Genomic DNA, 18,585 nt, shown 5'->3' with positions numbered 1-18,585 from the left:
TTCCAACCTAAGGACACCAACACACTTTGCTTTGCAGTTCCCATTTGAATGCTCTCTTTTCTATCCAAAACCAACAGTGATTAGTAACTAATGTTACTTACCACACACAGCAGGGAGCTTCAAGCTGTGAAGCTAGAACATGGGATACTCAAAAGTGCTCTTTTCCAGCACAGCAGCCTAAGATTCTGGGGAATCTTGGTGCCTCTTCCAACCCTGTCTGAAAATCTCCATTTCCTCATCCAGAAACAAACTAATGTCTAAAGCTAGCTACCTTCCGGGTTTTTAAAGGTATATGATCCTTCCTATTCTACCTCCACCTTCAAGTGCACAGGATATATTAAGGTCTAAGCACCTCTAGAAAACCAGAATTTTTGCATATAAGCTGCTATAAATTGAAAAAAAAATTGACAATTTTGGTATCATAGATTATGCTGCAAGAAAGAATCTGTTGCACTGAAATAATTCATCTCTGTAGTAATTATGTGGCAGGGTGGTATCAGGGAAGTACTTAAGCAAGTACTTAAGTAAGGGTTCAGTTTTCCATATTCAGTATGACAACAGAAAATCAAGGATAGTACCACAATCATTAGCTCTTTGCCAGCAAGTGCTTCATGAGCCTGCTCACCTACATTAAAGCATTGCTCAATTTAAGTATGGGATCCTGGTTAACTCTGAACCAGGGACTAGTATAAAAAGTGGTTTTATTTTTCTTTCCTTAAATCAGAGGGATAAAAAGCAACAGATACATTGCTAAATTGTTTCATAAAAGAAGAACTTTAAAACCAAAAACTTAAAGACCAGGGAAAGGGTGTTTTGAGAAATATATCTCAGTGTGGAAAAATGTGAAATAGAAAATCCTAAGAACAGTCACCAGTAAGGCATGAAGGAAGGGATCTGCTACCAAAGGAGAATTTACACTCCAAAGATTTTGTTTTCATGTGACCTGCTGCCACATGTTTTTCCCAAAAGGTAATTAGCTGAAGCTTGAAAGTCCAATAAAATTTAAAACCAAGCTAACTAGCTGTGTCTAATAAATAATTGTTTAAATAACTTAATTTAAACTCAACATTTGGAAGTCAGTGTTAAAGTGGCTACACGGTCAGCATCGTATCGTAAATAAAATAGCTTCTACCAAAAAAAAAAAGAGCAAACCTAAATATCTATTGCAGATCATAACTTATTTAGGTTAAACCACTGTATTAGAAATCTATCACCTTCAAACATACAGCATTTATTAGGTGCTTTTTTAATAGCTCTCATCCAGTGCAAGAGACTTGCTCTCCCTGTACCAATAAAATATCTTTTTCCACAATAAATTATCTTCTAAGAGCTTACAAAGTTTCTGAACAATCCTACCTGTCTTGCACTGTCTTACTCCATCTTCTAAGAGTAAAAGCTTATAATGACTAAAACAGAGAACCATCTGACTCCTGAATCAGGACTACTAAATGCCCCTTTCTGCCTTCAGAACTCTTCCCGTGATTCCAGACTGTCCGGTTTCCGTGTCCAGCTGTTCTCCTCCTGTCTCAGATCCCCTCCTATTAATGTTCTGTTGGGCTGAATCTAGAAGAGAGAGCAGTTCACCAGTTAGCACATTCAGAAACAGTGTCTTGCTCTAGATTATCCATACACTCTTATAGAAAAGTCTCACACACTTATTAGAAACTTGGGGGGAAAAAAAGGAGAAGTGATGCAATTATGAAGTAAATAAATATAAAGCCCATTAAAATCAACTAAATTGATACTAAAACATTAAATGCCGTGCAAAAAAAGAAAGGCCTATAGTGAGCTGTATCCACATGCAACTGACAATCATCCTGCAGAGTCTGTGGTAGATCTTAAGCTCAGAGAGAACAGAAATACCGGACAAAAAACTATGACCCATGCGCCACTGAGATCAGTGATACAGCTCAGTATCACAGCTCCACTGTACCCCCTAAGGTACCAGAGTGTCACAGTCTTCTAAAACCCCTTTATCCATCAACAAAGCAGCATTTCTATTTTCATCATTCTACAGCACACTAACATGGCCATGACAGCATGGAAAATGATGCACAAACAAAATCATTTTGGCAAAAATTGGCTGTGCCGAAGCAGCAAGGCCTGGCTGCTTCCCCTAGTCTGTGCAGGTGAAGTCACCCTCTCAGAAGTTAAAAGCAGCAGCCTGTTAAAGAACTTGAGTGCCATCTGCCCTGTCTTTCCCAGATTCAGGTGGCAAAATATACAGGAAGCATTTCTGTGCAAATCTACCGCAGAATGGAACACAAAGAGTTCACTTAGAACCTGTCAGAAACTTGGCAGCATTTGAGATGAGTTCTCATCTTTACAGAAACTAGGGACCTAACTGACAGAGCCTGAAGTTCCAAAAATGAAGGCTGAGACCAAGAAATCTGTCTTATTTCATTCCAACAGTGTGCTGCCATAATAGCTGCTCAGAGTCTTTTAGCATATCAGCAAATTCTTTTAGGGGGTGTGAGCCAGCACGTATCCTTTCTGCAATTACTTCTGCCCACCACCTCCCCCAGGATGAACACAGCAGCACACACCTATGTTCAGTGACCTATGAAAGCAAAAGGAATATAGAAATCACATCAACATTACTCAAAGCTTCCAAAGATATTACCTGGAAAGGTTGGCTGATACCAACTATTGACTGCAAATTGTTGCTGTAATAACAAAGCACGAATTCTCCTCCTATATCAGGTATTTCTGCAGCACTCATGTAAACCTGCCAACAAGAACAAAAACAGGCAATGGGCAAGCTCCACAGAGAAAGCACATCTCTCTCACTCAGGACACCATAAAAATCAGGAGTTAGTATTTACAGGCAAGTTTTAAAATGTGAGCTAAAAAGGAGGACAGAAATAAGTCAAGAAATCATCTCAAAACTGAATCAGGGCAGAAAAATGAGTATCTCTCACTGTGTTAGCAGGCTGACTGGGTTCAGCAAGGAGCAAGAACCCTGGAGTTGCTGAAAGGGAAGTGGCAAGGTCACACAAGCAGCAGGCAGGGAGATGAGCTGCCTCCTGGTGGCTATACAGCCGAGCAAACCCGACACCTCAGTTCTGAACTGTCCTAAAGACACAGGGCTCCTAAACTACAGTCTACACTATCCTGCTCAAACACCACCAAACTACTTAGATGTCTAAGATCAGTGGTAGAAAACCATGAGGTCAGAGAAATGTTGACATTCAGACTATTGATACAATGCAATCTGGGCTCCTGTGGTAAAGCTTGGTGCCAACTTACAAAATCTCTAACAAAAACTAACAGTTTTCCATTGCTGTCTGGAACACCTCATCCATCCTTGTACTCACTGTCTCCTCAAAATCAAATCCGAATTTCTGTTTGTTCAGATAAATACCTCTGGAAAGAGGCCATTTGTAGTAATAAATAAATAAATAAATAAGTATTTCTCTGTTTGAAATTACTTTAGGCAATCACTACTAGAAAGCTATGTGTGAGACAGCAGTTATTAAAGAGGGACCAGAACACTCAATAGCCAAAATGAAGACAACTCTTAAGAAACTCCAGTCTGCAGCTTTATTAGATACCTGGAACTAATTGTGTTAGTAACATCAGGTACTTACAACTGTAACAAACATCACACAACAAATATTTAGGATACATTAAGCACCTTTGACAACCAGGTTAAAAAATAGCCAGTTGCCTATTTTCAGTGGCAGAAACAGGCCAAAATATACAATGAGAATAGGTTGTTTTTTTAAAGCAGCGGAAGAACACTAAAAGAATAAATTGCTTTTCCTCATTTCCCTTAAGCAATATGATCAAACCTGAAAAGGTACATTAGACTACCTGGAAATTAATGGCAATTAGGAAGGGGGACTTTAAACAACAACAGCACTCCCAGTTAGCACTCCCTCAACTGGCAAAGACGACACTGAACCTTAAGAGAAAAGGGGTGTGGAACAAACAGACCTTGAATTCTACTCTATGGGAAGCTACAATAAAAAGAATCCATCTGGCTTACTTGTTTACTGTCTTTGTTAGAAGAAATTTCATCATCTTCTACCCAAGCATAAGTAACATAGTCATTCGCATGCCTGAAAGTCACCTGCAAAGAGAGATGTAAACCATCAGCCTTCTGAAGGAAACAGAGATGATGTTTACTACTTCACTGAAGGAATTAAAACACTTCACTTTCAGCATCAAAACATTCTGGGGGCATGTATAAATATTTTGGTTTTGATGTGTGAGTGCTGTTCTCTCACCCTTCCACTCTATTATTGTTCTTTCTTTGCTGTACAAATCTTCTGAACTGCAGGCATTAGAGGAGGCCAATTCCTTCTCACAGCTTCTGCATCATTTTACTTAAATAAATCACCATATGATCTTAGCAGAGAATTTAAAGGGGGTGAAAGAGTTTGCATGCCATGCAACTGAACTGCCAGCATACAGAAGCTAACAGCATTTGAGGATACACAACTATTTCAGAGAGTTCTGCACTCCCCTAGTCACGTTCACCATCTTCACTCAAAAGCCATGATGCAGTAACATTACCTTGAAGAGTCCAATCCAGTCCCAAGCACTGCTTGGGAATTCAGGCACTGCAGAATAGTTGATCAGAACATCATGTTCTGCACTCCACTCACCCTCAGGATTCAGAGTGACTAAAGGCTCTGATAGAAGAGGCTTCAACTAGACAAAAGAACAGAATTTGAAGTCAGTCAGGTCAAATCTTTCCTTTATTCAAGTTACTCTCTGCCACAGCTGCTGTGGGACACTTTAACTGAATGGAAATAACCTGAAAGCAATTTGCTGCCTTCACTATAATCAGAATGAAATAGAGATTATGACTCACAAAGTGTAAAAAAAACCCAACTTCTGTGAGGCAAGACTTAATAAAATAAACTTTTTCTTGACAACAGAACTGGGACAGCACCTCAAGGCCAAATGTTCCTGTAACAGGTTTGTGATCGCTGATGCCATAGCTCATGTGACTGATATAATTATTCAAAGTAACAGAAATTGTCTGCTCTTCTTCAGAGAATTGGCCTTCTTTGGCTGCATGCTGGCAGAGATGTTTCACTCTCCAAAGAATTCTGTCAGTCCACGCTGGCTTTCTTTTCTTCTCACTGCAAAAGTGTTAAGATAAAAGTGAAATGAGAAGAAAAACATTTGCCAGAAACTAAGAATAATGTGAAAAATCTACTCAAAGTTGAAAGACTGTCAGAGAAATATTAATAGAAGGCAGCAATCACATTCAAGCTTCATTTTACATCTCTGTTAATATGCTTTACAGCCAAAGTTTCCTTAATTTGAACTCAAGACCATTGACCAGGGTTTCTGCAAGAGAAGTAAAATGAAGGGGAGAAGGGCATTTCAATGGGTTAGTCAGCTTCATACAGGAAATGATGCTTTCTCCTCAAACACTCCACAAAAACACATGCAAGAACACTGAGACAACTGCCCCAAGCTTCAAATGTAGAGTTATTCTGAGAAAAGGGGCAGGAAGTTAAGGAAGATGTAGACAAGAGCCTGAAGGATGTTTGAAATTATTGAAAATGTTTGAGAGCAAGTTTCTTTTAACAAGAAAACCCCAAGCTTAGGTAGCTTATACTAATCACAGATGACATAGCAATGATTTCAAGTGTCTCTAACTTGTAATAGCCTGCATTTCAGGTTTGCAAGCTATTGCTGTCTTGTTACAGTAGGCTTTTAAAATTCCATAGTGAAAAAGTTGGGCCTGCAACTTGCAACTGTGCTACACATCAACTGTAATCAAAATTCAGAGGTTCCTTTTATACCATATCAATAACAACAGATGACATGAGCCTTTCGTGGTTCTCTCTGTAGTGGGAGGAAGACTTAACAGCACCTCTCTGTATGGATGTATCCCTTCAAATTGAAATGGAGAAAAGATCATACCCTATGGAAGAGGAATTAGAATGGACTGGATTGAATTATAAAAGTTAATGAGCAGGATATGTGTAAGGAAAACTGTCAGTTTAATAACTCTGAATATCAAAATCATCATAAACTGGAAATGCCACTTAGTTTCATATTTAACATTATTTTGGTTTACCCCTTTCCCATATGCAAGTCTGACTCACCTTGAATAAGGTGGAAAGTCATATTTTAAATGACTAAGGGGCCATACCCCACTGACTCCAGTGATTATATAAACCGACAGAGATCTTTGTGAGCTGCCGTGTGTCTGCTCTGCTGTGCAAAAGAACAGCTCCAGTTAATTCACTCACTTCTTTTTTTTAAGAAAATGGCATATTAAATGGGAATCAAAACCTCAGAATCCACACTGAAAAAGTATCAAAGACAACACAACACTGTGTGCTTGCCTTGAGGTCTACTGATCACCACCCATCCGATCAAAATCTCTCTGCTAGCTTTACAGCAGCAGAGCGCGCACAGTACGCATCAGCACACTTTTTGTTCTCTAAATGAGAACAATACAGACACCCAGGCTATGGATCATTCTTAGAATGTCTAGGCCTGGATTATTAGAAGTATTTTTTTGTTAGGAGGATTTACTTCTGTTCCCATTCTATCTCTTCACACTCAATTAGGGAGCAAAATGTCTTCTGACCCAATGGAAGTGATTCCAATATCCAGTGCAACAGCAGAGTAGGTAACGCTACAGCTTTCGGATAGGTTCAGAAAATCCCTGAAGAAAATCAGCTGCCATCTGATTTTCAAATATTTCCACAAAAATCAAATCCAAAGCTCAGGAAGGAGCATTGTTTTGATTTGGAAATATTTACAAGTCTATGAAATCCAGAAAGTTTTCTTCTTACTTAAACCAAAAGAAGGACTTCCGCTCTCTGGAAGCAAAGAAAAAGATCAGTACAAAACCCTGTCTGGACAGGAACTTATTCTTCTTTTGCAACAAGACTAATAACAATAAACATTAGTGTCAGAGAAAAGCTTTGGGAACTTAAGCTACTCCATTATAAATAATCTTAAGTAGAAAAAGACATTTAAATGTATGTTCAAATCCCAGCAGTATCAAATCAAATGCTTAAACAGAGAAGGAAAACAAAAATGGCAGACAGTTACTCTTTTCCTTCTGTCCACTTCTGACAATCAATGTGCACTTTTAGTGTTAAAGAACAAAAAAGGAGAGGCTTAAACCAGTGCTGGTTTATTTGACCACTCTAGTCTTTCCCAAAAGGAAGCTGGGTTGTTTCAGTATTCCCCTCATGCAGTCAGCAGACTCGGGCTTCTGCATCCAGAAATATTCACATCCTCAGATCTGATCACTCAATGAGCTGAAGAGAAGAGCTCAACAGCCTCAGTTACCCAGCACATTCAAGAAATCCAGATTTGCTTACTGAAGTGAGATGTGGTCAAGCACCACATCCACCCTAATATGTGATGTCTAAACTCATGTATTTGTGCTTTTACCTTGTATCATACACATCTGAATACAGGTCAAACTTGTAGGTGGGTTTAAACTGCAGAGGACCCTCTATGAATTCCTGAAGAAATGCTTCCTTCTTTTTGGCCATATTTAACTGCAGAAACAAAAAGTAACTTTAAAAGATTATGCTTAAAAATCAGAGCTGAAAGAGCAATCAGGGAAGGAGATGAGAAAGCAAATTCCAAGGATTCAACATCCCAGCCCAGGACAACGGATTTGGAAAGGTAATTTCAGAAGTGCCTCTCTGTTACCGCAAGAATTTTTGATGCAACGCAGCAACCCTACTCTAAACCAATTCTCTTGAAAGTAATTCTTGAAGAAAAAAGGAGGAGAAATGAAGATGAGCTACAGTTCACAAGTCATGAAGTTCAATGAAAGCTTCAATCCAACAGGAGCATGGCAAGTGAGTGAGAAACTAAACGAAGAGCAGACAAAATCTGCAATTCATTGAGGCTTGTGTCGGAGAAGTGAGTGAACAGTGAGATTACTCAAGAGGTAATGTTAACTACCTGTTGTGTTTGCATGCACTGAAACAAAACCAAACCCCCAAGACAGATTAAAAGAAGGTACCTGGTCCTTTTCCCACAGCAGACTGTAACGCTTGTTGTTGATCGATTCACGGACAAAATGTATGCCGTAATCGGCTATCCGGAAATTTAGATCCCCGAACCAGAAGAGGACACTTGAAAAAACAGGAAGATTTGCAAGAAGCCATTAACACAAGGGAAGAACTCAACAGAATAGAACTCATTACACTAATTAGGTGCTCTAATCACTTACATTACTTAATCTAAACAGGTCAAAACCACGTATTAAGTAGGTCCAGATAAGCTTGCAAATGAAAAACCTGCTGCTCAAATAAACACTGAAAGGAACTGAAATACTAAATTAAGTCTCTTGCATTCTTGCCATTTGCTCATTGCTGCCTGGGTATTAACTCCTCCTGCATCTCCTGATGACTCACATCTCCATTACAGACAGATTTAGGATTAAATTTTAACAGCAATTTACAAAATTCATGACCTGCACGCCAGTTGGTTATGTTAAGCCACTAACTCTGAGCTCTGGTTCTGTGCCTCAGGAAAGAAGGGATACATATTGGGTGTTCTGTTGTTATCAGGGAAGAAAGTTATTGCTATGAAGCCCTGGAGTGTGATATCAGCAATGTTTTAAACTGAAACATGTCTCTTCAAGTGAATTAACTTCTCTTTGAAAATCCTTGCCTCCAGCATTTTGTTCAGGGGAGGATACCCCAAACTTGTTCTTAGGGAAACAAAAACTTTTCTTCTAATGCTGTTGGCAATTTGTAATAGAAAAAGGTCTGAACAACTCACTCGTGATCCAATGTACTTGGAACATTCTCTCCTTCAAACTGCATTTCCAGAATCTTCTCAAAGTCATCCAGTCGCTGCTCTGTGTTCTCCATGTGAGCTGGCAAGTGGCAGTTCATGAAACAAATGGTATGGCCGTAGAGGGACATGCGAATGGTGACTCCTCCTTTGTTCCCCTGGTGTGGAAGATGAACAACATCCTCTGAAACCAGTCAAAACCTGCAAACCTAACTAGTAACATCACCTAGCAATGACTACATTTTGCTATTTAGATGTAAATGGATTTCTTCCTACATAAATTGCTATGGATCAGCTCATAAACTGGCAAAATTATAGTCTCTGCTGCAGACTTGCATACAAGGTCCAAACAAATCTCACTGCTTGAATGTTTATCCATTTTTAAGTAAATCATATACCCTCTTCTCCAACCATGAAACCATTTGGAGGCACACACACTACAAGGAGGTTTAGGCTGGATGTTAGGAAGAAGTTCTTCATAGAAAGAGTTATTGGCCATTGGAATGGGCTGCCCAGGGAGGTGGTGGAGTCACCATCACTGGGGGTGTTTAGGAAGAGACTGGATGGGGCGCTTGGTGCCATGGTTGAGTTGATTAGATAGTGCTGGATGATAGGTTGGACATGATGATCTCAAAGGTCTCTTCCAACCTGGTCTGGTCTATTCTATTCTATTCTATGCCTGACTAACCAAGGTGATTCCATCTCTGCTCCTTCCTTACCCAGTATCCATAGAGGCCTGTGCGGGTGTAGTGGGTATGAATGTCCCGTATGAAAGGAAGGTGGACGTGCTTCACAAAGATCAGAAGCAGTAATCCCTGCATGCGAACAGAGGAGAGCTGGAAGAGATATGAAAGAGGGCATGGTCATTTCCAGGGAGGTGTTTGGAATTCTTTAGGCCTACTTCATAGGAGCTTTTAGGTGAAGAACACCACAGCAAGAAGTCATGCCCTCACCAAGCCTGGATTCAATATTGTGATATAGGAAATAGGTTGCCCAGGGAGGCGGTGGAGTCACCATCCCTGGAGATGTTAAAGAAATGTGTGGACATGGCACTTCACGGCATGGTTTAATGGCCATGGTGGTCTTAAGGTGATGGTTGGACTCAATAATGTTAAAGGTCTTTTCCAACTGAAACAGTGTACTGAAATCATGGGTAACAATTCCTGCATATGCATGTGATCAGACATTTGGTGTTTACCAGTATTCTCCTTCCCATGGTTATGTTAATGAGGTACCAAGATCTTTCAGACCCTTATTTGCTACATTCCTTTCTCCTGTGAGCCAGTCCACAGATGTTTCTCAAGATCCATATCCAGCTTCTTCTCACTGTAGATCTTGAACATTAGAACACAGTGGATCCCCTCTCTGCTGAAAGGAGCACTAGGCCCACCAACAGGCAGGGCCAAATCAAGCAAAGACCTTTTACAGAGAGGACAAAATTCTATTCCTGGTGAAAGAACTGACTCCAACCAACTTACTGCTCTGAAAATGGCCCTTGTTATTGCAAGGAGAGAATGCCCTGGGGATGACAACTACCCTTCTACACCCAGCCTTGTCACAGCTCAGCAAAGAGGGGATAACATAGAATACATAGAATACATAGCCATCCTCCCAGATAAATACTAGCATGAGATCTCCTCACTGCCTGGTTTGATTTTGACCTGGTTTGACAGTCCCCTCTTATTGTTAGAGCTAATCGAGTCCTGCTGAAAACCTTTAGGTGGCAGCATCCATTCATTAGTGTGCCCAAAGTGCCACATTTATAAATCAGAATTCAAAAGCAATCATGCATAGGGCTGGAATTTTTCTTAACTGTTTGTATGCAGGGCCTGACTAGCAGCCCAAGCCACATTTTGAATCTTCATCAGCAATGACTTACACTAGAATGAACAATGTGTCGGGCTTTTTTTCCTTCCCTTTTTCTCATTCCCAATGGGTCCTTTGTTCTGTTTAATTACAGTTAAAAGCATGGCTCTGACTACCAGGTCTGATTAGCATGCAAATAATACAATCATCTCAGCAAAATCACCCTGAAATAATGCTTGATTTACAACACCAATACAACACTCAAAAGGCTTTTAATCTCTCTTTAGAAGAGAAATTCAGGATATCTTCCTCCATTTATTGCTTGCATTATTAAACCAGCTGGTACTCCAGCTGATCTTATGCCCCAGATACCACAAAAAAGAAAACCCCTGTCATTTCAACTACCACACAGTGTTCTAGGGCTTGAGTCAAAAATGAAGTCCTCAGAAAATTAGCTATGCAAACCAGGATTTTAGTGGGTATACATGCAATTTGTTTTCACCTGCAAACAGGTTTAAAAAAGGAAGGGGAAAAAAATGGAAAAGAAACCTCAGCAATCTTAAGGAAAATCTCTGCCACTGCTTGGGTAGCTACAGTGAAAGCAGGCACTTAGGCAGACTATGTCAGAAAGCTTAAAAAAACCCCAGTTTCCCAATGTTGTACAGAGCAAAAGAAATATTCTGAAAAAAGAAGACAGAGACAGGGACACTGTGTCCATAAGAAATAGGCTGTTGAGTCTGTTTGCCTATTTCATTTTGAACAGCTTTCCTTGAGACTGAATTTTTAATTTGATGGAAGTGTTTTTTCTACTCATCAGATGTTTCTGCACTCACAGGCCATGGTCAGGGTATCTCTCTAGCATCTGAGCAGCAAAAGCATCAAAACTCCCCAGTCAGTCCAAATGAGAAGTGAAAAGCTCTGTCCAATTTCTACTGCTAAAATCAAAGGTATTATTATTAATAAAGGAAAAACCAGAATTGCCTTTATCAACAAGCCAAGACTCACTTCTACTGTGTGTGTACCTAGGAAAGTGACTGACATCTCCAAAAATCATCAACTTATCTTATATGGAGAGTTGGGGGGTGGAGGGGAATGTGTGAATGGAGCTGTGACACTTAAGAGATGTAAACCATTACCTTGATATATCCCAGTGGAGACAATACGGTCATGAAAAAAATGCTCCATGGATCATCAAACGCCAAGTCAGACAGAAAATTTGTGATTCTTGAGTTCACCTCCTGCAAGCTGAATGCATCAAGATTACTGACACTGTATTGCTTGGTTTTGACAGAATTCACAGAACCTTTTCAGCTCACAGAGCCCAACAACCTAACAGATCTGTCTCAGTGCAAGTCAAGAAATCTCTTGCTATTCAGTTTCTCATTTACAAGCAGTTTAACCCACCCACAAGTATAACACATCTAAGGCTGAGAAAAGCAAAGTTAAAGAAGCTTATATACACCTGAAGACAGAGTTTGAGACAATGCTAGACTCCAGACATGTCATCACAAATAATCTGACTGTCAGATTCCAAGGAAGTTTGGAGAAGATGATGGCAGATTGTGCCTAATAAGTTTGCACTAATTTCTTTTAAACATGATGCATTTTGCTTAATTTACATATCAAAATAAATATGCCTCTAGGTGCCAACAAAGAGCAGCAGCCAAAAAACTTTGTGTGTGTGTGTGTTTAGAGAAAAAGCTATCCTGTACTTTCTGGGAAAACAACATCAGAGAGAAGCTTCTCTTGCTGTATATCACCTCTAAGTCACTAACTCCACTCTTCCCCTTCTGCTAGCAATTGTGTTAAACCACCTCCTAGGCAGTGCTTCACCTTGCACAGTCCTCCCAAACAAGGCAAGAAGCTGTTGAGATTTCACAGTTTTACAACAAAATTACAAAGCCAGCCCTCTAATATGTACTTACCCTATAACATACATATCCATAGATGGGCCCAGAGAATCGAGCTGAAGCAAACTAGTGACATCAGGAGGTGGAGAAGCCGTGCCTACATTCCAGGTAACTAAATGTAGTCTACAAACAAACACAAATCACACAAAATCAGTGCTAAAACTGAAACATGAACAGGTAACCAACTCTAACAGTATTAGGACAAGGGATAATGGATATAAACTACAGCACAGGAGGTTCCACCTCAACATGAGGAGGAATTTCTTCACTGTTAGGGTCACAGAGTGCTGGAACAGGCCGCCCAGAGAGGCTGTGGAGTCTCCTTCCCTGGAGACATTCAAGACCCATCTGGAAACATTCAAGACCGATCTGGATGCATTCCTGTGCGACCTGTGCTTGATTCTATGCTCCTGCTCTGTCAGGGGGGTTGGAAACAATCTTCAAAGGTCCCTTCCAACCCCTAACATCCTGTGATCCTGTGAAACCTTGGTATTCTATTCTATTCTATTCTATTCTATTCTATTCTATTCTACTCTATTCTACTCTATTCTGTTCTACTCTATTCTGTTCTACTCTATTCTATCCTCTCCTCTCCTCTCCTCAGAGGTCCCTTCCAACCCCTAACATCCTGTGAAACCTTGGTTATCCTAACCTAACCTATCCTATCCTAACTTATCCTACCCTAACCTATCCTATCCTACCTCATCTCCAACCCCTAACATCCTGTGAAACCTTGGTATCCTATCCTATCCTACCCTATCCTATCCTATCCTATCTCCAACCCCTAACATCTGTGACCCTGTGTAATCTCCCCACAGAATTTCTATCTAGGGAATATGAAGATTTCCTGTTGCTTTTCATCGCTCAGCAATCTACGTCTCAGCTACCATTAAAAACCCCCGACCCAACGCTACCACAAAACCGATCAACTAGAAGGAACAAAACCTGAATTCTTGCCACTTATCCTTCATCTTTTTCCCCCAGAGGAGGAAAGCTTCATCCAGGGTGCGAGACACTTCTTCATGGATTTCATCATCGGAGCCGATGTCCTCTACACAAGCCATAAGCTGGGCGACTCGCTGGCGGAGCTGCACGCGCCCGCTGGAGCCCGTGCTGCCGACGCTCGCCGAGCGGCTGCGGAAGCCCTGCAGGCTCTCTAAATCGTTTAGGGACAGGGCTGCCGAATCTTGAAGAGCATCTTCGCCGCTGAGGGATGCCATTTGCTCGAAAGAAAAAGAGTAACTACGCTCTGAAGGACCGGCCCATTGAAAATCCTCAGTGTAAGAGAATCAGAGGTGAAGCTCATGCGAAAATTCAGCCTTGCCTCTAACTCAAAACGTCGCTGCAAAAAAAACCCCACAGCAGCGTCGCCGCCGCACTCAATGGCGTGTTACAAAAGCTGCGATCACACAGTGAATGGTTTCTTCATAACAGATCTCATGTGGTTAATTCTATAAGCTCAAGATTTAAAAGAATTCATTGTTGACTTGGATCAATCATGTGCCTCCATCTGTAGGGCTCCTGGAAATATAATCTCCAGCTCCCAGCTATACAAATACAGAGTTCGGATGAAAACTAAGCAGAGCTGCTGCTCCTCTCCAGCACTTTGAGAAGCGTTCTCGTGACACAGGACTTGTCTGTTGCTGCTTTATAAAATGGTAATTTCATACCAGGGGCTTCTAAAAAGGGATTCACTTTACCATCAGTCTTGTTACATGTCAGACAGGTTTAAATACAAAAATAAAATTAAGCTGTTAACTTTCCGTCCATCTTAGGGTCCTACACAAACACTGACAGTTAGAATAGAATAGAATAGACCAGACCAGGTTGGAAGAGACCTTCAAGATCATCGTGTCCAACCCATCATCCAACACCATGTAATCAACTAAACCATGGCACCCAGCACCCCATCCAGTCTCTTCCTAAACACCTCCAGTGATGGCGACTCCACCACCTCCCTGGGCAGCACATTCCAATGGCCAATCTCTCTCTCTCTATGAAGAATTTCTTCTTAACATGCAGCTTAAACCTCCCCTGGCGCAGCCTGAGACTGTGTCCTCTCGCTCTGGTGCTGGTTGCCTGGGAGAAGAGACCAGCCCCCACCTGTCTACAACCTCCCTTCAGGTAGTTGTAGAGAGCAGTAAGATCTCCCCTGAGCCTCCTCTTCTCCAGGCTAAGCAACCCCAGCTCCCTGAATCCCACCCATAGATCCATTATCAGAGCCGTATTTCTATTCCTCAATCAACTGCCTGCTCAAGGTGACACACCATGTATGTGGAAGCGATGGAAAGTGACCTTGCATACTGGGCTAAATGATCTGTAATTTCTCTCACCAATAGTTTCTCTTTGTCCAACCACACTAAAGGCAGCCAAAAGCTATTCTAAAACAAATTTCTAGGGGGGGGGGAAGGAGGGTGGTTGCGGGGAGGGAGGGGGTATATGTGCTGCAGATCTAATTCTGCCATCAGAGATGGATCACTTGGGAACACTCTCGTTACTAATTTTGCAAGACAACTTTCTGATTAAACAAAGCTGAAATAATATTGAAGTCACCAGGAATTGAATTCTTCCAAGTACCCAGTATCCACACTACAGACAGGAGCACAGGAAAGACCGCAGTGCTAGAATGTAAACCAAAAAATCCCCCCAAAAAATGGTTGCAAAAGTTTCAAGAACATCCTTAATAATTGAGTTTCACGGTAGATTATGAGTGTGTCCAATGGAAAAAAAAAACAAACCTTCATGAGGAGTTTACATGCATCTGCAAAGCAACCCTTATGCAATCCCAAAGATCTGATGCCCCCAACTACTTCACAAGAGTGCACAAGTACTGCCCTCAGTAAGGAGGGGAGGCTAGAGCAGCACCAGTTTTCATCTGGTGCCACAAAGAGCCTTTGCCAAAGGGAGGAGGATGCTGATCAAACTCTTCTGGACTTTCAGCACCACCAGAATCCAGTCTCAAGTACGTTTCCTGCAAACACATTCCTAAACACAAGCAAACTGCTAATGACAATTTAGCGTGGCTGGCTCCCGAAATGATTCAACAGCAGAGAACGTCTCAGGGTCACGGTGTTTATAACACGGCGTTGAGTTTTAACATACGTGAGTAAACACTGGCACTCATTGGCTTATTACTTTATTTTCCTGTTACAGTTTCTCAACCACTCCTCCAACAGATCTCTCTTGGAAGCCAAGCCCACAAGGCAAGACGCCGCAGCTTGTCAGCACACAACGTAAATATAGCACCGTGAAAGCACAACCCAAAGGCTTCTCCAAGCCTCCGTCCTCCTCAGAAAAAGTGACAACGACTGAGGCACCAGCTGCACTGACAGCAAGTGCAGATCTTCTAGAACCGTTCTGTGATTCTGTCTTGCCCTCATTAAACCTAAGTAGGTCTCTGCAAAGTCCTCAGGACCCAAGCAACACTCAGTAAGCCTCCCTGAAACGGCTCCAGTACCGACGCTTTCAAATCAGCTTTTCTCCCCTCTTTCATACGAGTACGTAACATCGCCAATTAGCATTAACTCCCTGTCAATAAGCACAAGCATAAGTTTCGCTAATTCTGAGCTAATTGCGTCACGCCTTAGCTACTTTTCTCCAGTACTGGCAAAAGCAGCCCCTCAGACCCGCGCCTCACGCCGAGCCGCCGCCCTCCGCCGGCTCACCTCAGCTCCCTCAGCGCAGAGCGGTGCGCCGGGCCCGCAGGCTCCATCCCGAGTGTTGCCGTCAAGAAACGGTGCGAAGGGGAACGGCAGCCGCAGCGGCCTCCCGGCCCGGCCCGCCCGCGGCCTCCTCGCTCCCTCCTCGCTCCCCTACACCGCACCGCGCCCGCTGCCGGCAGCGCCCCGCGCTCGTTGGCCCGCGTGACGGGGGCGGGAACAGGACCGCGGAAGGAGGGAGGCGAGCTCCGCCTGGCGGGCGGGAGGACCGCGACAGCACCCAGCGGGCTTCTGCACCCCTAGCGCTGCAACCCCAAAGCCCCCCGCTTCCCCCAGCAGCACCCACAACAGAGGAGACGAAGGCACAACGCTCTGTCTAGTATTTTATTAGATTTCGTTTCCAATATGCCTGTATTGGAAGATTTAGGAGACAAAAAAGGCACAAACTCACATTTAAAGAAACAACGAGATAATCTAACCCATTCTACAAAGTGTGTGTTGCCAAAGGAAAGAGCAGGATGAACCCATCAGAACGCGTCGGGGAGGCCCAGCGGGGATGAACCCGGAGAGGAGCAGGGAGTGGGGGGGACAGACAAGAAGCCCTGCCAAGGCCTGACCCAGGCTGTGGCAAGGTACCTGCCTCTGGCCCCCCCAAACCCACCCAGCGTGGGCTGGAGAGAGGGGCACAGCACAACCATCGCCCTAGAACAGACAAAGAGCCCAGGGGTCACCCCGCTGGGCAGGTTGAGGGGTTCTTGGCAAAGCTGATGAAAGACACAGCATGGAAATGCTGCGTGATCTTCACTATGCTCACTAGCAGGAACCAAGCATCGAGACTGAAAGGTCTTTATAGGATTTATCTATCCCAAGGCTGAGGGATGCTTTCACTTCGGATTAAATTGGAAAGAAAGAAAGCAAGGGGCACAGGGAGGGGGGAAATATTCAGGCTGGAGTTCTTGGGGCTTTTTTTTTTTTTCCTCCCCCCCCCAGTTTTTCCACTAATCAGGAAAGCTTTGTGTAAAAGCTCTTACTCTGAAATCAGAGGATCAAAAAAAGGATTGCATGGAGGAATGTAACAATCTGCTTCCACAGCGATTAGTGTCATCAGATAGAAAGCCTCTTGGATAACACAAACTGAAAGAACAAGTGTGCTATGTGTATTCTCAGGTTGTCCTCAAGTGTAAGAATCCCTCAAAACATAACTGACAAACAGGAACAGAAGTCAGTGCATAAATTCTGTTAAAAATACTTGAAACTGAAAGAACTAGAACTGGGGCCTACACTCCTAGAATACTTCTTGAACAGCTATAGAAGACACCATGAAACATCCTGGTCCCAAATAATCCTCATAGATTAAAATTTAGTTTCTTCATCTATTTTACAATAAATGTGTTGTTTGTTGCTTTTTGTTTTTTTTCACATCTGCCTGGTGAGATTGCTAAAAATCCCTCAAACCCCACCCCCACCCCACAAAACCGTCTGAGGTCACTGAGAAGAGCCTGCCAGAGTTACTGGTACGATTCAGAGCTTATTGCACTTAGACATGAGTAAGGCAAAATAACAAACTGAAAATAAGGGGATAAACTGCCCCCTCCCCAGAAACCAAACGCCATCCTCTCCCTCCAGAGCACGCCTCATCTTCCCTCACACGGAAAACAGCTCAGGGCCCAGCACATCCTTGCCCAGCATGGCATGGGATCCTTTCAGGATCTCCTGCTTGCAGGAGTGTGAAGGGCTGAAGGTGTTGGGTGTATTACAGAATGCCAAGACGACTCCTCAAAAGTGGTGATACACCCACGACTGTGTTTGGCATTCAGCATTTCATGTCAGTGCTGCCAAATACAGAAGGAGAAAATAAAGTGATTACTACTAGAAAGAAAAAGAAACAAACACAAAAAGAAAGAAAAACCAAACATTGGGCCTTAAGCACAAGCAAAGAAATTGTTTTGTTGGGGTTTTTTCCTCATATGCATTTAGTAAAGCAGCATTTCTTCGATCCTGTTCCGCTTATTTGATTGTCTAAAGCTGATATCAATATAAGGACAGCTACAGTAAGTATTTGGGTTTATTAAATAACTGGATCTCTTTATGTTTTTTAACAGTATCCTCTATGATCTATAGCAACTGACAGATATCCTAGAAAACCACTGCAGGACTTAGTTGCCTTTTTTCATAGCACAGAAGGCAGTATTTCAGTCAGTCTTGCAACGGGAAGAATATTATTGCTGAGCAGAGCCACCGACCCAGGCACCTGGATGTAATCAGATACCAAGACTTTACTTTGTACACCAGCTTTTGCTACATCCAAATTTTTTTCCAGGGAGAATGACATCATTATCAGTCAAAATTACTTTAGTTTTGTAAGTTATGGGAAGTCCCAGTGAATAAAGAACCAGGAAGTTGCAACATATGCCAAGCGACTTGTCATAATGATTTTGTAAGACTGACACAGACAGATGAAG

General features: G+C 42.3%; 1 protein-coding gene across 4 annotated transcripts; it reads right to left on the bottom strand.

The window, feature by feature from the left end:
• Nucleotides 1–398: 398 nt before the first annotated feature.
• INPP5K (inositol polyphosphate-5-phosphatase K) lies at nucleotides 399–16,255 on the bottom strand. 4 transcript variants are annotated; one of them, XM_054166351.1, is made up of 13 exons: nucleotides 16,130–16,255; nucleotides 12,480–12,587; nucleotides 11,691–11,799; nucleotides 9,468–9,584; nucleotides 8,734–8,906; nucleotides 7,970–8,081; nucleotides 7,384–7,493; nucleotides 6,774–6,800; nucleotides 4,904–5,096; nucleotides 4,522–4,659; nucleotides 3,992–4,075; nucleotides 2,624–2,728; nucleotides 399–1,563 (listed from the first exon to the last, which is right to left on the bottom strand). In XM_054166351.1, exons 1-13 carry the CDS (start codon nucleotides 16,174–16,176, stop codon nucleotides 1,465–1,467), a joined length of 1,422 nt encoding a protein of 473 aa, XP_054022326.1. In that variant the 5' UTR covers nucleotides 16,177–16,255; the 3' UTR covers nucleotides 399–1,464. The 4 variants fall into 4 exon arrangements, with proteins under 4 accessions (XP_054022326.1, XP_054022324.1, XP_054022327.1 ...); XM_054166349.1 differs by lacking the exon at nucleotides 16,130–16,255 and adding an exon at nucleotides 13,410–13,818; XM_054166352.1 differs by lacking the exon at nucleotides 6,774–6,800.
• Nucleotides 16,256–18,585: the final 2,330 nt, after the last annotated feature.

The sequence above is a fragment of the Dryobates pubescens genome, chromosome 13 (genome assembly GCF_014839835.1).
Source record: "Dryobates pubescens isolate bDryPub1 chromosome 13, bDryPub1.pri, whole genome shotgun sequence".
NCBI classification, from domain to species: Eukaryota; Metazoa; Chordata; class Aves; order Piciformes; family Picidae; genus Dryobates; species Dryobates pubescens.
Note: the sequence above shows the minus strand (reverse complement) of the source record. Positions and strands in the feature narration are given on the sequence as shown.

Coding starts and splice junctions, on each gene's coding strand:
- INPP5K (XM_054166349.1), bottom strand. CDS start 13,684: ATGGCATCCCTCAGCGGCGAAGATGCTCTTCAAGATTCGGCAGCCCTG. Junction 2,729..3,991: donor CTAACAAAGACAGTAAACAA/GTAAGCCAGATG, acceptor TCTTGTTGGCAG/GTTTACATGAGTGCTGCAGA. Junction 1,564..2,623: donor GTATCAGCCAACCTTTCCAG/GTAATATCTTTG, acceptor TCTCTCTTCTAG/ATTCAGCCCAACAGAACATT.